The sequence below is a fragment of the Hyperoodon ampullatus genome (genome assembly GCF_949752795.1).
Source record: "Hyperoodon ampullatus genome assembly, chromosome: 18".
Lineage (NCBI taxonomy): Eukaryota > Metazoa > Chordata > Mammalia > Artiodactyla > Ziphiidae > Hyperoodon > Hyperoodon ampullatus.
The window spans coordinates 44,507,306-44,528,185 of record NC_136931.1 but is presented as its reverse complement, the minus strand read 5'-3'; the positions used below and the strand labels follow the sequence as shown (position 1 = coordinate 44,528,185).

The 20,880-nt window shown below is 37.8% G+C and overlaps 1 protein-coding gene across 1 annotated transcript in view; it reads right to left on the bottom strand.

The window, feature by feature from the left end:
• Nucleotides 1–375: 375 nt before the first annotated feature.
• The window catches only part of ZNF507 (zinc finger protein 507), a gene marked incomplete at its 3' end in the record, with an annotated part of 36,272 nt that continues 15,767 nt past the window's right edge, over nucleotides 376–20,880 (bottom strand). The window contains exons 4-5 of the mRNA XM_079724383.1: nucleotides 879–1,013; nucleotides 376–742 (exon numbers count right to left, since the gene is read on the bottom strand). Coding sequence (XP_079580509.1) covers nucleotides 376–742; nucleotides 879–1,013 — 502 coding nt within the window. The remainder of the gene's footprint in view (nucleotides 743–878; nucleotides 1,014–20,880) is intronic.

Sequence of the window (20,880 nt, the reverse complement as noted above, 5' to 3'; positions counted from 1 at the left end):
TCATAACAGTAAGTTTTAGAATAGTTCCTGAAAAGCCCTTTCTTAACTCTTTTGCTTGCATTTCTACACTATAACAAGCTTTTAATAATAAATACACTTAAACTAAGAGGTAACAGAGGGTTATGATAAGAGTACATCTTTGCTGCCTCCTCAACCCACTTCTCCTCACTCAAAATGCTTAAATATTATTACCCCTTATCCATTTGGAATTCCTTTTACTACACTACAAATTTCGTTCCAAAGTCACATCTGTGATTTCTTCAAAAATCACACCAACTATTTCTTCTGTGCCTAAGTTATTGGACAGCACAAAGGGCAAACTGTGGTTTAAAGGATTCCTCTTCTGCTGTTTTCCTCTTCAGATAACTACTCCACCTAATTTGTGTTTAGATTTGTGTTGTGGTCCTTATTTAGGATGATGTTTACAATTTCACCCTCATGCTCCTTCATATGATCCAAAAGATTTTCTTTGCTGGTAGACTCGAAACCACAAATACAACAACAGAAGAGTAAAACGCAATACTCCACACCAGGAGGGGCCAGACTGGAGTTTTTTTCTAAACTATGTGAGGTATCACTTGTAGGGTTTAGTTTCTCATTCTCGCTGGTACCTACGACTTCACTGGGAGCCTGGGAAATAAGCTCTGAGGATGACACCAAATTTTCTGAACTTCCAGTGAGAGAATCGGCTCTTTCTTCACTGCTGTTTAATACAGTCTTTCCGGAGGATTTCCCCTGAACTCTTAAAAACAAAAGAAAACACATCAAACCTTGAGTTGGTTATAATGCAGACTAGTAGATTTAATCCTAACTTTATATATAATGCGTATATAATTATAAACAATAACCTATTTATATATAACAGTAAGATCAAATACCTGCCACTTTGTGAAATTGCATCATTAATAGCCTTGTTTACTTGTTCATAGTTATAATTTTGGTCACTGGCATGCTTCCACATATGAGACTTCAAAGAAGGAGGATGGCTGCACACATACCCACACAAAGAGCATCTGAAAGATAAATATGAAGTAAATCAGATGATCCCATATCATTTTTAGTAATTACAATGATTCTGTAACAATTATTAAATTTATTCTCCTGAAGACTTATTAGACATCACATTTCATTGAATCTAAGATGCCACTGATTATAAGAGACATATGGATTTCAGAGGCTAAAGTGTCCTAGGGTGGATATCTCAGAATCAATGAAATAGGAGTATTTTACATTATAAAGAATTTATAAGAATCACGACAAACATCCCAAATTACTTTAGCTATTACAGTATTTGGAAAGATTTCTAATATAGTAATATGAAAAATCCTTGCTCTATATTATTTAACAACACCCACATACACAAATACACAAAATCAATACTCTATACCACTCTATTTCTTAAGAAAGCAGAAAAGAATTAAATACTTTTCAACATGAACTCTGTGCTTACTTACAGATTCATAGAAAATGTAAGTAGTCCTGAAATGCTTCAACAATTTAGATTTCGTAAGTAAAACAGATAATTAGTAATCTTAAAGTTTCTACTCAAAATAATAATTGTTTCACATAATTGGGTACACTTTGTAAAATCTGAACTGAATGAAGTAGTTAAAAAAAATTAACGGACTATTTTTTTAGAGCATGTTTAAGGTTTACCCACTCTCTCCCCTGCATACAGTTCCTCCTGTTACTAACATCTTGCATCAGTGTGGAATATTTGTTACATTTAATGAAATATTGATACATTATTATTAACTAGAGTCTACAGTTTACATTAGGGCTCGCTGTGTTGTACAGTTCTATGTATTTTAATAAATGCATTATGCCATGAATCTATCATTATAATATCATGCTGAATAATTTCCCAACCCTAAATATCCTCTGTGCTCCACCGATTCATCCCTCCCTTCCCCCAATCCCTGGGAACCACTGATTCTTTTACTGTCTCCATAGTTTTGCCTTTTCTAGAATGTCACAAAATAGTTGGAATCATACAGTATATAGCCTTTTCAGACTGGTTTCTTTCCCCTTTCCATTTGCATTTAAAGTTCTTCCATGTCTTTTCATGGCTTGAGAGCTCTTTCCCCCCCTCCTATCGCTAAATATTCCATTGTATGAATGTACCAGTTTGTTTATCCATTTCTCTACTGAAGGACATCTAGTTGCTTCTAAGTTTTGGCAATTATGAATAAAGCTTTTATTAAACATTTATGTGTGGTTTTCGTGTGAATATAAGTTGTCATCATTTGGGTAAATACCTAAGAGCAGAATTATGTTTATCTTTTTAGGAAACTGAAAACATACTTTTAAAAAGGCATTTTTATTAAATAATTACAAACTTAACAAAAATCAGGTAACTTACCTGAACTCTTCTTCACAACAAGACAATCAGCAGAGGAGTAAAAGAACCACTTTGGAATATGCCAGAGCATTCTGTTCTTTTGTTTGTTTGTTTTGGTGGGGGCGGGGGGCACACCACGCAGCATGTGGGATCTTAGTTCCCCCACCAGGGATTGAACCTGTGCCCCCTGCAGTGGAAGCATGGAGTCTTAACTGCTGGACGTCACAAAAGTCCCAGAACATTCTGTTCTTAGCAAGGTCTATTCTCAGGAGAAATTATTTAACCAGAGCCTAACCTACTGGAGTTTTATCAGAGCGTATCTGACCGGAGGGAAGGAAATACCCAACTCCAGCCCACTCCAGCTATCTTATCCACCAAGGATTGCGGAGGGAGGGGATTGCAAAGTACAGTTCACAGCCCAGAGACACAGGCTTACTAAAAAACTGAGATCTAGTTATGGACTACAGAACATTTCCTCTCCCCCTACTTTTAACAACCATATTTCTAAAGGCCTATCTACAGCAGTGCCTTTTACCCAGTACATCATACCTGACTATCAAGAAAAAATTACAAGACATACTAAAAGGCAAAAACCAAAGCTGAAGAGACAGAGCAAGCAAAGAAACAAGAGTCAGATATAGCAGGATGATGGAATTATCAGACTGGTGGTTTAAAACAATTATGATTAATATCCTAAGAGCTCCAATGAATAAAATATACAGCCTGGGAAAACAGATGAGCAATGAAAGCAGAGAGATGAAAATTCTAAGAAAGAACCAAAAAGAAATCAAAGAGATCAGAACCAAAAAGAGATAAAAAATACATAACAGAAATGAAGAGTGCCTATGATGGGGCCTATCAGTGGACTGGATACATCTGAGGAAAGAATCTCTAAGCTTGAGGATATCTCAATAGATAGAAACCTCCAAAACTAGAAAGCAAACAAAAAAAGGACTGGAAAAAACAAAACAGAATATACAATCATAAAAGGGAAAATTACAAAAGGTATAATCTATGTGTAATGGGAATACAAGAAGAGAGAAAGGAACAGAAGAAATACTTTAAACAACAATGACTAGATTCCACATGCAGGACACAATTAAGAGTCCACATGCTGCAACAAGGAGCCCACGTGCTGCAACTAACACCCGGCACAACCAAATAAATAAATACATAAATAAATAAAAATTTTTAAAAAAGTGAGAATAAAGACCTTCTCAGACAAACAAAAATTGAAGAAATTTGTTGCTAGTAGACCTGTCTTGTAAGAAATGTTAAAGAAGTTCTTTAGAGAGAAGGCAAGTGATATAGATCAAGAAACTTGGGGACTTCCTTGGTGGCGCAGTGGTTAAGAATCCGCCTGCCAATGCAGGGTACATGGGTTTGATCTCTGGTCCAGGAATATCCCACATGCCACAGAGCAGCTAAGCCCGTGAGCCACAACTGCTGAAGCCCGAATACCTCCAGCCAATGCTCGGCAACAGAGAAGCCACTGCAATAAGAAGCCCACATACTGCAATGAAGAGCGGCCCCTGCTCGCACAACTAGAGAAGGTCCGCACGCAGCAATGAAGACCCAACGCAGCCAAAAATAAATAAATAAACTAATTAAAAAAAGGAAACTTGGATCCACACAAAGAAAGGAAAAACATCAGCTAAGGTATAAGAAGGATAAAATAAAGGCTTTTATTTATATTTATTTATTTATAAAGTTTTTTTAAACATCTTTATTGGAGTATAATTGCTTTACAATGGTGTGTTAGTTTCTGCTTTATAACAAAATGAATCAGCTATACATATACATATATCCCTGTATCTCTTCCTTCTTCCATCTCCCTCCCTCCCACCCTCCCGATCCCACCCCTCTAGGTGGTCACAAAGCACCGAGCTGATCTCCCTGTGCTATGTGGCTGCTTCCAACTAGCTATCTATTTTACATTTGGTAGTGTATGTATGTCCATGCCACTCTCACTTTGTCCCAGCTTACCCTTCCCCCTCCCCGTGTCCTCAAGTCCATTCTCTAGTAGGTCTGCATCTTTACTGCCATCCTGCCCCTAGGTTCTTCATGACCATTATTTATTTATTTTTTTTAAGATTCCATATATATGTGTTAGCATATGGTATTTGTTTCTCTCTTTCTGACTTACTTCACTTTGTATGACAGACTCTAGGTCCATCCACCTCACTACAAATAACGCAATTCCGTTTCTTTTTCTGGCTGAGTAATATTCCATTGTATATACGTGCCACATCTTCTTTATCCATTCATTTGTTGATGGACACTTAGGTTGCTTCCATGTCCTGGCTATTGTAAATAGAGCTGCAATGAACATTGTGGTACACGACTCTTGTTGAATTATGGTTTTCTCAGGGTATATGTCCAGTAATGGGATTGCTGGGTTGTATGGTAGTTCTATTTTTAGTTTTCTAAGGAACGTCCATACTGTTCTCCATAGTGGGTGTATCAACTTACATTCCCACCAACAGTGCAAGAGGGTTCCTTTTTCTCTACACTCTCTCCAGCATTTACTATTTGTAGATTTTTTGGTGATGGCCATTCTGACTGGTGTGAGGTGATATCTCACTGTAGTTTTGATTTGCATTTCTCTGATGATTAGTGATGTTGAGCATCCTTTCATGTGTTTGTTGGCAATCTGTATATCTTCTTTGGAGAAATGTCTATTTTGGTCTTCTGCCCATTTTTGGATTGGGTTGTTTGTTTTTGTCATGTTGAGCTGCATGAGCTGCTTGTAAATTTTGGAGATTAATCCCTTGTTAGTTGCTTCATTTGCAAATATTTTCTCCCATTCTGAGGGTTGTCTTTTGGTCTTGTTTATGGTTTCCCTTGCTGTGCAAAAGCTTTGAAGTTTCATTAGGTCCCATTTGTTTTTGTTTTTACTTCCATTTCTCTAGGAGGTGGGTCAAAAATGATCTTGCTGTGATTTATGTCATAGAGTGTTCTGCCTATGTTTTCCTCTAAGAGTTTGATAGTGTCTGGCCTTACATTTAGGTCTCTAATCCATTTTGAGTTTATTTTTGTGTTTGGTGTTCGGGAGTGTTCTAATTTTATTCTTTTACATGTAGCTGTCCAGTTTTCCCAGCACCACTTATTGAAGAGGCTGTCTTTTCTCCACTGTATATTCTTGCCTCCTTTATCAAAGATAAGGTGACCATATGTGCATGGGTTTATCTCTGGGCTTTCTATCCTCTTCCATTGATCTATTTCTGTTTTGGTGCCAGTACCATACTGTCTTGATTCCTGCACCTTTGTAATATAGTCTGAAGTCAGGGAGCCTGATTCCTCCAGCTCCGTATTTCTTTCTCAAGATTGCTTTGGCTATTCAGGGTCTTTTGTGTTTCCAAACAAATTGTGAATTTTTTTGTTCTAGTTCTGTGAATAATGCCAGTGGTAGTTTGATAGGGACTGCATTGAATCTGTAGATTAATTTGGCTAGTATAGTCATTTTCACAATGTTGATTCTTCCTATCCAAAATCAGGGTATACCTCTCCACCTATTTGTATCATCTTTAATTTCTTTCATCAGTGTCTTATAGTTTTCTGCATACAGGTCTTTTGTCTCCTTAGGTAGGTTTATTCCTAGGTATTTCATCATTTTTGTTGCAATGGTAAATAGCAGTGTTTCCTTAATTTCACTTTCAGATTTTTCATCGTTAGTGTATAGGAATGCAAGAGATTTCTGTGAATCTTGTATCCTGCTACTTTACCAAATTCACTGATTCGCTCTAGTAGTTTTCTGGTAGCATCTTTAGGATTCTCTATGTATAGTATCATGTCACCTGCAAACAGTGACTGCTTTACTTCTTTTCCGATTTATATTCTTTTTCCTTTTCTTCTCTGATTGCTGTGGCTAAAACTTCCAAAATAATGTTGAATAACAGTGGTGAGAGTGGGCAACCTTGTCTTGTTCCTTATCTTAGTGGAAATGGTTTTAGTTTTTCACCATTGAGGACCATGTTGGCTGTGGGTTATATATGGCATTTGTTATGCTGAGGTAAGTTCCCTCTATGCCTACTTTCTGGAGGGTTTTTATCATAAATGGGTGTTGAATTTTGTCGAAAGCTTTTTCTGCATCTATTGAGATGATCATATGGTTTTTATTATTCAATTTAATATGGTGTATCACATTGATTGATTTGCACATATTGAAGAATTCTTGCATTCCTGGGATAAACCCCACTTGATCATGGTGTATGATCCTTTTAATGTGCTGTTGGATTCTCTTTGCTAGTATTTTGTTGAAGATTTTTGCATCTATGTTCATCAGTGATATTGGCCTGTAGTTTTCTTTGTGACATCTTTGTCTGGTTTGGTATCAGGGTGATGGTGGCCTCGTAGAATGAGTTTGGAAGTGTTCCTCCCCCTGCTATATTTTGGAAGAGCTTGAGAAGGATAGGTGTCAACTCTTCTCTAAATGTTTGATAGAATTCGCCTGTGAAGCCATCTGGTCCCGGGCTTTGGTTTGTTGGAAGATTTTTAATCACAGTTTCAATTTCAGTGCTTGTGATTGGTCTTTTTATATGTTCTATTTCTTCCTGGTTCAGTCTTGGAAGGTTGTGCTTTTCTAAGAATTTGTCCATTTCTTCTAGGTTGTCCACTTTATTGGCGTATAGTTGCTTGTAGTAATCTCTCATGATCCTTTGTATTTCTGCAGTGTCAGTTTTTACTTCTCCTTTTTCATTTCTAATTCTATTGATCTGAGTCTTCTCCCTTTTTTTCTTGCTGAGTCTGGCTAATGGTTTATCAATTTTGTTTATCTTCTCAAAGAACCAGCTTTTAGTTTTATTGATCTTTGCTATTGTTTCCTTCATTTCTTTTTCGTTTATTTCTGATCTGATCTTTATGATTTCCTTCCTTCTGCTAACTTTGGGGTTTTTTTGTTCTTCTTTCTCTAATTGCTTTAGGTGTAAGCTTAGGTTGTTTATTTGAGATGTTTCTTGTTTCTTAAGGTAGGATTGTATTGCTATAAACTTCCCTCTTAGGACTGCTTTTGCTGCATCACATAGGTTTTGTGTCGTGTTTTCATTGTCATTCGTTTCTAGGTATTTTTTGATTTCCTCTTTGATCTCTTCAGTGATCTCTTGGCTATTACATATTGCTTAGCCTCCATGTATTTGTATTGTTTGTATTGTATACAGATTTTTTTCCTGTAATTGATATCTAGTCTCATAGCATTGTGGCCGGAAAAGATACTTGATAGGATTTCAATTTTCTTAAATTTACCAAGGCTTGATTTGTGACCCAAGATATGATCTATCTTGGAGAATGTTCCATGAGCACTTGAGAAGAAAGTGTATTCTGTTGTTTTTGTATGGAATGTCCTATAAATATCAGTTAAGTCCATCTTGTTTAATGTATCATTTAAAGCTTGTGTTTCCTTATTTATTTTCATTTTGGATGATCCGTCCATTGGTGAAAGTGGGCTGTTAGGGTCCCCTACTATGATTGTTTTACTGTCGATTTCCCCTTTTATGGCTGTTAGCACTTGCCTTATGTATTGCGGTGCTCCTATGTTGGGTGCATAAATGTTTACAATTGTTGTACCTTCTTCTTGGATTGATCCCTTGATCATTATGTAGTGTACTTGTCTCTTGTAGTAGTCTTTGTTTTAAAGTTTATTTTATCTGATATGAGAAGTGCTCCTCCAGCTTTTTTTTTTTTTTTTTTTTTTTTTGCGGTATGTGGGCCTCTCACTGTTGTGGCCTCTCCCGTTGCAGAGCACAGGCTCGGTACGCGCAGGCTCAGCGGCCATGGCTCACGGGCCTAGCCGATCTGCGGCATGTAGGATCTTCCCGGAGCGGGGCACAAACCTGTGTCACCTGCATCGACAGGCGGACTCACAACCACTGCACCACCAGGGAAGCCCCTCCAGCTTTGTTTTGATTTCCATTTGCATGGAATATCTTTTTCCATCCCCTCACTTTCAGTCTGCATGTGTCCCTAGGTCTGAAGTGGGTCTCTTGTAGACAGCATATATATGGGTCTTGTTTTTGTATCCTTTCAGCCAGTCTATGTGTTTTGGTTGGAGCATTTAATCCATTTACATTTAAGGTAATTATCAATATGTATGTTCCTATTACCATTTTCTTAATTGTTTTGGGTTTGTTATTGTAGGTCTTTTCCTTCTCTTGTGTTTCCTGCCTAGAGAAGTTACTTTAGTATTTGCTGTAAAGCTGGTTTGGTGGTGCTGAATTCTCTTAGCTTTGGTTGTCTGTAAAGGTTTTCATTTCTCCGTCAAATCTGAATGAGATTCTTGCTGGGTAGAGTAATCTTTGTTGTAGGTTTTTTTCCCTTTCATCACTTTAAATATGTCCTGCCACTCCCTTCTGGCTTGCAGAGTTTCTGCTGAAAGATCCGCTGTTAACCTTATGGGGATTCTCTTGTATGTTATTTGTTGTCTTTCCCTTGATGCTTTTAATATTTTTTTGTGTTTAATTTTTGATAGTTTGACTAATATGTGTCTTGGCATGTTTTTCCTTGGATATATCCTGTATGGGACTCTGTGCTTCCTGGACTTGATTAACTATTTCCTTTCCCATATTAGGTAAGTTTTCAACTATAATCTCTTCAAATATTTTCTCAGTCCCTTTCTTCTCTTCTTTTTCTGGGACCCCTATAATTCGAATGTTGGTGCATTTAATGTTGTCCCAGAGGTCTCTGAGACTGTCCTTAATTCTTTTCATTCTTTTTTCTTTATTCTGCTCTGCCGTAGTTATTTCCACTATTTTATCTTCCAGGTCACTTATCTGTCCTTCTGCCTCAGTTATTCTGCTACTGATGCCTTCTAGAAAATTAATTTATTGTGCTGTTCATCATTGTTTGTTTGCTCTTTAGTTCTTCTAGGTTCTTGTTAAACGTTTATTGTATTTTCTCCATTCTAATTCCAAGATTTTGGATCATCTTTACTATCATTCTGAATTCTTTTTCAGGTATACTATTTCCTCTTCATTTGTTAGGTCTGGTGGGTTTTTACCTTGCTCCTTCATCTGCTGTGTGTTTCTCCGTCTTCTCATTTTGCTTAACATACTGCGTTTGGGGTCTCCTTTTCTGAGGCTGCAGGTTCATAGTTCCTGTTGTTTTTGGAGTCTGCCCCCAGTGCCTAAGGTTGGTTTAGTGGGTTGTGTAGGATTCCTGGTGGAAGAGACTAGTGCCTGTGTTCTGGTGGATGAGGCTGAAACTTGTCCTTCTGGCGGGCAGGTCTGCATCTGGTGGTGTGTTTTGGGGTGTCTGTAACCTTATTATGATTTTAGGCAGCCTCTCTGCTAATGAGTGAGGTTGTGTTCCTGTCTTGCTAGTTGTTTGGCACAGGGTGTCCAGCACTGTAGCTTGCTGGTTGCCGAGTGGAGCTGGGTCTTGGCGTTGAGATGGAGATCTCTGGGAGATTTTCGTCGGTTGATATCATGTGGAGCTGGGAGGTCTCTGGTGGACCAGTGTCCTGAACTTGGCTCTCCTGCCTCAGAGGCACAGCCCTGACACCTGGCCGGAGCACCAAGACCCTGTCATCCACATGGCTCAGAATAAAAGGGAGGAAAAAAAAGAAAGAAAGAAAGAAATAAAATAAAATTATTAAAATAAAAAATAAAATTATTAAAAATTAAAAAAAAAGTGAAAGAAAGAGGAGAGCAACCAAACCAAAAAACAAATTCACCAATGATAACAAGCACTAAAAACTATAAAACAAACAAAAAAACTGGACAGACAGAACCCTAGGACAAATGGTAAAAGCAAAGCTATATAGACAAAATCACACACAGAAGCACACACATACACACTGACAAAAAGAGAAAAAGGGAAAAAAAATATGTAATTGCTCCCAAAGTCCACTGCCTCAATTTGGGATGATTCGTTGTCTATTCAGGTATTCCACAGATGCCGGGTATATCAAGTTGATTGTGGAGATTTAATCCACTGCTCCTGAAGCTGCTGGGAGAGATTTCCCTTTCTCTTCTTTGTTTGCACAGCTCCTGGGGTTCAGCTTTGGATATGGCCCCGTCTCTGTGTGTAGGTCACCTGAGGGCATCTGTTCCCGCTCAGAGAGGACGGGGTTAAAGGAGCAGCTGATTTGGGGGCTCTGGCTCACTCAGGCCGGGGAGAGGGAGGGGTATGGAATATGGGGCGAGCCTGTGGTGGCAGAGGCCAGCCTGATGTTGCAACAGCCTGAGGCACCATGTGTTCTCCTGGGGAAGTTGTCCCTGGATCATGGGACCCTGGCAGCGGCAGGCTGCACAGGCTCCCAGGAGGGGAAGTATGGATAGTGACCTGTGCTTGCACACAGGCTTCTTGGTGGCTGCAGCGGCAGCTTTATTGTCTCATGCCCGTCTCTGGGGTGCGCGCTGATAGCCAGGGCTCACGCCTGTCTCTGGAGCTCGTTTAAGCGGCGCTCTTAATCTCCTCTCCTCACGCACCAGGAAACAAAGAGGCAAGAAAAAGTCTCTTGCCTCTTCGGCAGCTGCAGACCTTTTCCCGGACTCCCTCCTGGCTAGCTGTGGCGCAGTAGCCCCCTTCAGGCTGTGTTCATGCAGCCAACCCCAGTCCTCTCCCTGGTATCCGAAGGAAGCCTGAGCCTCAGCTCCCAGCCCCCACCCTTCCCAGCGGGTGAGCAGACAAGCCTCTCAGGCTGGTGAGAGCTAGCCGGCACTGATCCTCTGTGCCGCAGTCTTTCCGCTTTGCCCTCCACACCTGTTGCTGTGCTCTCCTCCGTGGCTCCAAAGCTCCCCCTGTCCGCCACCTGCAGTCTCTGCCTGCGAAGGGGATTCCTAGTGTGTGGAAACCTTTCCTCCTTCACAGCTCCCTCCCACTGGTGCAGGTCCCATCCCTATTCTTGTCTCTGTTTTTTCCTTTTTCTTTTACCCCACCCAGGTATGTGGGGAGTTTCTTACCTTTTGGGAGGTCTGAGGTCTTCTGCCAGTGTTCAGTAGGTGTTCTGTAAGGGTTGTTCCACATGTAGATATATTTCTGATGTATTTGTGGGGAGGAAGGTGATCTCCCATCTTACTCTTGCATCATCTTGAAGATCCTCTCTCCCATTTCTTTCAGATTTTTTTTTTTTTAATGTGGACCATTTTTAAAGTCTTTATTGAACTTGTTACAATATTGCTTCTGTTTTATGTTTTGGTTTGTTGGCCAGGAGGCATGTGGGATCTTAGCTCCCCGACCAGGGATTGAACCCGCACCCCCTGCACTGGAAGGTGAAGTCTTAACCACTGGACCACCAGGGAAGTCCCTATTTTTAATTGATCTGAGAGATAACAGTTTGTTCAAAATAATAATGGCAACAATGTATCCGATTATGTATGCTTACGTATGATTATGTATGTGCGTACGCACACACACACGCTTATGTATAAGTGAAATGAATGAAAGAAGTGATGCAAGGGATGGAAGAGAAGAATTAGGTTATTTTATTATAATGTACCTGGACTACCCATGAAGCCAGTATATTGTTATTTGAGGTGGATTTTGATTAGCTTTAAATGTATATGCCAAATGCTAGGGAAACCATTAATAAAAAGTAAAAAATGAAGTATACCTGATATGCTAAGAAAGGAGAGAAGATGGAATCATATAACGTGCTCAGTGAAAACCACAAAAGGCAGAAGAGTAAAAAAAAAAAAAAAAAAAAAAGAACAATAGAAAACAAATAGAAAACAGTAATAAATATGGTAGCTATAAATTCAACTATATCAATCATCATTTTAAACGTCAATGGTCTAAATACACCAATTAAAAGATGGAGAATGTCAGAGTCAATAAAGAACAAGACCCAACTATATGTTGTCTATAAGAAACCCACTTTATAAAGACACATATCAATGAAAAGTAAATGGATTGACATAGATATACCACATTAACATTCTTCAAAAGAAAGCAGGAATAGCTATATTCATTTCAGACAGAGCAGGCTTGAGAGTAAGGGAAGTTATTAGGGGAAAAAAGGTGCATTACATAATGACAAAGGGGTCATTTCTCCAAGAAGGCATAATGATCCTTAGCATGAATGTGTCTAACAACCGAGTGTAAAAATATGTAAGGCAAAAAACTGACAAAACTGCAAGGAGAAATAAATGAACTACTATTGTATTTGGAGTATTAAACACCCCTCTATCAGGAATGGACAGATCCAGCAGGCAGAAAAATCAGTAAGGACATAGCTGAACTCACCCCCATCAATCAACTGGATATAATAGACATCTACAGACTACTTCATTCAACAACAGCAGAATACACATTCTTCTCAAACACACATGAAATATTCACCAAGATAGACAACATTCTGGGCCAAAAAACACACCTTAACAGATTTAAAAGAATAGAAATCATGCAGTGTCTGCTCTCAGACCAAAATGAAACTAGAAATCCGTAACAGAAGGATAATTGGAAAATCTCAAAATACTTGGAGATTAAACAACACACTTATACATAACACATGGGTCAAGGAAGAAATCACACAAAAAAATTTACAATTTTTTTTTTTTTGTGTGTGTGGTACGTGGGCCTCTCACTGTTGCGGCCTCTCCCGTTGCGGAGCTCCGGAGAGGCTCCGGATGTGCAGGCTCAGCAGCCATGGCTCACGGGCCCAGCCACTCCATGGCATGTGGGATCCTCCCGGACCAGGGCACGAACCCACGTCCACTGCATCGGCAGGCGGACTCCCAACCACTGTGCCACCAGGGAAGCCCTACAATATTTTAAACTAATGAAAATACAACTTATCAAAATGTGTGGTATGTAGCAAAAGCAGTGCTTGGAGAGAAATTTATAGCATTAAATGCATGTATTAGAAAAGAAGGAAGATCTAAAATCAATCATCTAAGTCTCCACCTTAGTAAACTAGAAAAAAAGAGCAAATTAAATCCAAAGTCAGTAGAAGAAAAGAAATAATAAAAATTAGAGCAGAAATCAATGAAATTGAAATCAGGAAATCAATAGAGAATATCAACAAAATCAAAATCTGGTTCTTTGAAAAAAACAATAAAATCAATAAGCCAGCAAGTAAACAGGATACTTAAGAAAAAAGAGGGACAGGGCTTCCCTGGTTGCGTAGTGGTTGAGAGTCCTCCTGCCGATGCAGGAGACTCGGGTTCATGCCCCAGTCCGGGAAGATCTCACATGCCACGGAGTGGCTGGGCCCGTGAGCCATGGCTGCTGAGCCTGTGCATCCGGAGCCTGTGCTCCGCAACAGGAGAGGCCACAACAGTGAGGGGCCCGTGTACCGCAGAAAAAAAAGAGGGAAAAAATTACTGGTACCAGAAATGAAAGCGGGGACATCACTATAAACCCAATAGACACTAAAAGGATAATCAAGGAATAATATGAACAAGTCTGCGCCCACAAATTTGATAACCTACATGAAATGGACCAATTCCTTGAAAGACACAATCTGCCAAAACCCACACAAGAAAAAACAATCTGAAGAGGGCTGTATCTATTAAAGAAATTGAATCAGGTCCAAAACAGGAAGTTCCAGGTCCAGATGGGTTCACTGGTGAATTCTACCAGACATTTAGGAAGAGATTATACCAATTCTCTACAATTTCTTTCAGAATATAGGAGCAGAGGGAATGCTTCCTAACTCATTCTATGAGGCCATTACTCTAGCATTACTCTAATACCAAAACTACACAAAGACATTACAAGAAAAAAAAGAAAAACCTATAGCCCAATAGCTTTCATGAGCATAGATGCAAAATCCTTAACGAAATATCAGTAAATTGAATCCAACAATTCATAAAAAGAATTATATACCATAACCAAGTGTAATTTATCCGAGGTATGCTGGTTCAACATTTGAAAATCTATCAACATAATCATCACATTAACAAGTAAAGAAAAAACATACTAAACACATCAACAGAAGCAGAAAAAGCATTTGAGAAAATCCAACACTCGTTCATGACAGAAACTCTCAGCAAACTAGGAACAGAGGGGAATTTCCTCAAATGGACAAAGAATATCTACAGTAAACCTATAGGTAACATCATACTTGATAAGAAACTAGAAGCTTTCCTGGTAAGTTTAGGAACGAAGCACAGATGTCCTCCCACACCATTCCTTTTCAACATCATAACTGAAGTCTCAGCTAAATATATATATATACTTTTTTTGTTCACAGATGATATGATTGTCTATGCAGAAAATCTGAAAGAATACACCAAAACACTCCTGGAACTAATAAGCGATTATAGCAAGGTTGCAGGACACAAGGTTAATATACAGAAGTCAACTGCTTTCCTATATTCCAGCCGTGAACAAGTGGTATTTGAAATTAAAACATAATACCATTTACATTAGCAGTCCTGAAAACGAAGTACTTGGGTATAAAACTAATAAAATATGTACAACGTCTATATGAGGAAAACTACAAAACCCTGATAAATCAAAGAAGAACTATAAATGTGGAGAGATTCTATATTCATGGATAGTAAGACTTAATATTGTCAAGATGTCAGTTCTTCCCAACTTGATCTATAGATTCAATATGATTCCAATAAAAATCCCAGCAAGTTATTTTGTGAATACTGACAAACTGATTCTAAAGTTTATACGGATAGGCAAAAGATTCAGAATAGCCAACACAATATTGAAGGAGAAGGACAAAGTTGAAGGTGTGACTCTACACATCCATGGAATCAGTAAAAGATCAGTGGTCACCAGGGTTTGGGCCACTGAGGGGGAATGAATAGGTGGGATTCAGGGGATTTTTAGGGCAGTGAAACTACTCTGTATGATACTATAATACTGTAATGGTGGATACATGTCATTATAAATTTGTTCAAATGCATATAGTGTACAGCACCAAGAGTGAACCCTAATATAAACTACAGACTTAGGATGATAATGATGTGTCAATATTGGCTCATCAATTCTAACAAATGGCCTACTCTGGTGGGGAATGTTGATAATGGGGGAGGCTATGGATGTGTGGGGCAGAGAGTATATAGGAAATCTTTGTACTTCTGCTCAATACTGCAATGAACCTAAATTGCCTCTAAAAAATAGCCTATTAAAAAGAACTGACAGTTGGGACTTCCCTGGCAGTCCAGTAGTTAAGACTCTGCGCTTCCACTGCAGGGTTTGATCCCTGGTCAGGGAACTAAGATCCTGCATGCTGCGTGGTGTGGCCAAAAAAAAAAAAGTCATTGAGAACACAGCCCATAAGCTGTGATGTTTGCACCAGTATATGTTCATTCTTTTAGGAAACAGAGAAAGAAGAAAAAGAAATGAGATAACCAATTTTTTTTTCTGAAGGCCTACCATTCCAGTGGCTGAAGTCAATAGAGTAGCCAGCTTCTTTGTATTTAAATTAGCTTGAACCTTTAAAAGTTCCAGAGAGTTAAAAGAGGCTTTCAAAGTCTTTTTATGAAGTCAGAATAACACTGATACTAAAATTTGGCAAGGGCAACAGAAAAAAGAAAACTACACACCAATCTCACTATGACTATCAATGCAGATATAAAATGCTGGCAAACAGAATCTTCCAGTACATTAAAACAATAATAATACCATGAAGAAGGGACAGTTATTTTAGGAACACAGAGAATTTAATATTAGGAAAAGTATTATTATAATTCACTATTTGAAAGGATCAGAAAAGTCATATTTTCACTGTTGTCACTGAAAGTTAATCTAAAGAAATTCAGTATCCATCTTAACAAAACGTTTTATTATGGAAATCTTTAAGCAAAAAACTAAAGTAGGAAAGAATAATGAATCTCCACCACCCTGCTCCAATAATTATCGACATTCTGCCAGTCTTGTTTCACGTATTCCCCCAACTTAAATTTCCCTGATTTTTGCAGAAATGTGTTATTTGAATGAGGATCCAAACAAGATCTATACAGCTGTCCCTGGGTATCTGCAGGGAACTGGTTCCAAGACCTCCCACAGATACCAAAATCTGAGATGCTCAAGTCCCTCATATAAAATGGTGTAGTACTATATTGCATTTGGTTGGCATATATCTTAAGTCTCTTCTAATCTGTAATAATTCTTCTTCCTTTCCCCCATCCCCCTCATGCCATTCGTATGTTGAAGAAACCAGATCATCTGCCTTCTAGAATTTCTCATATTATGAACTGCACTGATTATTTTCTGTTAGTGTTATTATGTTCCTGTATTCCCCACATTTTTTTGTAAACTGGTAGTGAGATCTAGAAAAGGGTTCTAAACCTTAGCACTTGACATTGGGCTAGATAATTCTTTATTGTGGGGGCTGCTCTGGGCATTGTAGGATGTTTTTAGCAGCATCACTGGCTACTAGCACCTTCTCTCCCTGTTGCGACAACCAATGATGTCTCCAGACACTGCCAAATGTCTCACCTGGTGAGAACTACTGATGTAGAGGTTTCATTAGATTCAGGGTTAGTTTTTTTCACTTCCATTTTTTTTTGCAAATATACTTCCTGGGTACAGCTGTGTTCCCTGCCACATTTTAGGAGGCACTTGGATCAGGCCGACAACACTTAAACCCAGTTAACACTCAATAAAATTTCTCACCAAAATACAGTAGGTGAATAATTCTACAAATATCTATCTATCTATCTATCTATCTGTCTATCTATCTTCAAAAATCTCTCTCTTTCAACCCCAAAACTGGTATAAAGTTTACTGAGGAAACACCAGAATCATTCCCATTAAGCCCAAGAATAAGGATGGTCACTATCCCCACTATTACTTAGTGTTGTGGAGCTACTAGTCAGTACAATTAGGTAATAAAAGAAGAGGTACAAATATCATAAAGGAAAGGTTGAGAAAATTATTTGCAGATAATACAATTATATACCTGGCAATCCAACAGGAATTAAAAACTTTTACAAGTAATAAGATAATTCAATAAGCGTGTAAAGCGAACATCCTATATAGATCAACAGCTTTCCCACGTAACAATACTGAAAGCTAGGAAAGGAAGAAAAAGATCCAAGTTATAAGAGCAATGGAAAAAAAAATACATAGGAATAAGCCTAGCAATAAGTATGTGTGTATGTGTGTGCTTGTGTGTATGTGGGCAGTCCTTGCTGTGTATGGTTCTGATATGCATGGATTTTGGTTACTATGGCTTAGTTAAATGAGTCTCCTAACAACACTGTTCAAATTTCATAGTACAATAACTGTGAGTAACTGTAGAGTACAAAGTTCACCGGGAACTCTTTGGTCCACTATGAAAACAAAGGTGCTTTATGATCAGTGACTAATTATGTCGTTTCTTTCAAAGTCTGTCAGTGATTAGTCACTCACTTCTATTAATTCACTCACAGACAGCAAAGTATGTAGTTACGTTGCCTCCTTGTATCCCAGTGATAAACCCATGTAACATTTTACAAAAATGGATAATCCAAAAGAGAGAACTGGCCAACAAAATGGAAGTACATAGAGCAAGAAACAGAAAAGTGGTAACACTGGAAGTAAAATTAGACTCAAATGTAAATGGAGTTAGAGAACAAATAGCTGAGCACAGGAATGCTGACACTGCCACCACTGAAGAAACCCGGGATATGCAGCCAGAGGATCTCCATGAAGATGTAACGACATAAATAAGTTAAGTTGTTCCCCAGGGAGGTTATGCCAGTGAAAAATTTCATATTACAGAAACTCTCGGAGATGTTTCATGATATTTAAAGAGCAAAGGATAAAATGTCTTTGAAAGTTGATCCATACTTAGAAAGGAGTATGACAACTGGCCAACGCACGGAAAGGCTGCTCACCCCGTGCTGTAAGGCCTACAATGAGAAGGCAAGCACCGCGCAAACTACTCTTGAGAAGTTTCTTACAAGAAATAAAACACTTTAATTCTCAATATTTCTAAGTTTTAAGTTACAGTGTACTAGGTTAATATTACTTTTAGTATTTTTCATTTCCCTATATAACTGACAGAAAAGAGTTTTTAATGTTTTAAGAAACATGTTTAAAGGTAATCGAACAATTGTATTTTTCACCATTAATTAAGATGGCTTTGCATGGTTCTAGCTTGCACAGTCATTTTTAAAGTCCCATGCTATTGCACACACCGAGGACTATCTGTGTACTTAATACATACATATATGTGTGTGTGGATATACACACAGGTAAAACAAGAAATGTACACAATAATATACATGAAAAAAACTTTAAAGGGACAGAATAGATGACCTGAAAAAATGGAAAGGCCCATACCTTGTTTGTATAAAGTTGTTAATTCTTTCTAAATTAATCTAGAAGCTTAACATGATCCCAATACAAACAGCAACAGATTTTAAGAGGAAACTATGACAAGCTGATTCTAGAGTTCATCTGTGCACATATGTATTACCCAATCAAAACCTCAAACAAGAAACTGAACTACCCACAAAATCCACATACTTAACTTCATTTCCTTATCAGCATTTCTCCCACAGAATTTGTAATACTTTACATATATGATTGAAAAAATGATTTTTGGTGAAACATGTAGAAGAGTGGTATAAGGTGTATATGCAATTTAAAAAAATGATAAACACTGGGTTCATAATACTTGCTTAAGGGAGAACATTACCTCTATCTTAAGAGCTCTTTGTGGGTTCCTCCAAGATCTCATACCTGTTCCTCCTCAAAAGAGGCATCACTTCTCTGAATTTTGTATTATATGATTTGTTTACTTTTTCTTAGTTTTACCTATATGTATCCCTAACATATTGTTTATTCACATATTTTTGAGCATATAAATAGAATCACACTTTATGTATTCTTGTGTGACTTGTTTCTTTGTCTTAGCTCAATGTTTCTGAGATTCATTCATGTTAATAGGTATAGCTCATTTACCTCACAGGCTACCTGCTTTACTTTGATTTTTACCTCTGTAGTTTCTCAGTTTCCCTGATAGATGAACTATATATATAAACGTTGTTTTAAATATTTACCTAGCATTTTAGTTATTGTCATTGGGAGAGTTGTTCACTTTATCTAGTTTGGTATATTGTCTAAAATGGGAGCCCCTGCTTTTGGATGTTTAGTTAAAATTGCTAAGCCAATTTCTGTCCTAACTCAACTGGTCAGCAAATGGGGTCTTTATTTAAACATTTCCCTGATTATATAATCTATATCCCTTATACAAAAATGCAATATACAGGCAAGTTAAGTACAGATTCTAAAGAATCACTTGCATAATTTCCCAGTCTTTTTAAGGTACATACATAGATCTGAAGCAAAAGTGGAAGCATACTACAGATTTTTAATCCTATTTTTGACAATGTTCCATAGTACTTTCTCAAGTTAAAAGTTATACATTTTCAATGGGGTTTAATGTTCCACCCTATAAAAGTGTCATCACTTAATCATTCTACTATTAGTACAGAGAATGTTTTTGATCTTTTAAATATTATAAACAATCTTGTAACAAATATTTCTATATTTATATGTATTGCTGATTATTCTGTAGGATAAAGTCCATCCCCCCCACCCCCATAATCTTTAAGAATAATAAAGAAAAAATGAACATTCATAGTTAAGATATAGAATATTACCAGTATACCTCTGAAACTCCCTGTGTGCCCCACATTGATTGCCCCTCTTACTTTCTGAGAGGTAAGAATGTTCCTGAACTGTGGGTCATTGCCATTTTTAAGGCTTTTGACCTGTCAGCGTTTACTACATTAGGGAGACACCAGGTATGATGAAATAAGCACATTTAAATTAATAATGGAGGGAATTCCCTGGTGGTCTAGTGGTTAGGACTCCGCGCTTTCCACTGCAGGGGGCACGGGTTCAATCCTGGTTGGGGAACTAAGATCCCGCAAGCTGTGTGGCATGGCCAAAAATAAAAATAAAAAAATAAATAATGGATATTTATAGAAGTAGTGAATCACATATTCCAGAAGTAAACACTCAAATTATTTTCAGAATAGTGTGTGGAGGACAAGTACACCTTAGAGTTTGAGAAAAGCTAAAATTTACAGTGAAATATTATGCATGGTCAGAAATGCTCTTTTCTAACAATTCAATGTAATCTATGAGCTAACCTAGAATCTACCACTTTCATTAGCTTTCCTAAGTAAACAATGCATATAGATGAAGCTTTTTACTTTCCAAGTTTCTCTCTCTCATTCTACTGGACAAAGACTTATTTCTGTAAAATTTGCTGTTAATCAATATCCCTTAATATGAAGTCCTTAAAATTTTTTTTTAAGGAGAGGAAAGGAGAGATAAAGCAAGAGCAGTGTGCTGAACAACCAAGTCCTAATTCTATGAGTACCTACCTTAGCCTGGTACAGAGGTTATTCTGAAGGGACACTTATAATGGTGAATATTCATTAAAAGATCTAAGTATGAAAGAAAAAGTAGGAACAATCTGATAAGGATAAGCATTTACTAAAATGATTTTTAACTGATTAGAGAAGGGATACTATAAGAGAACCTCAACTTCGAAGTTATGTAAAGGTGGCTTAAAATATATTTTTACTCCCTTTTTAAGAATATATTTCCGTTAGCTAAAATATTATTTTCTCATTTTCATTCCTTCTCCACTTTTCCTATACAATTCCATGGAGCAAACCAAATACTCTTAGTTAAAA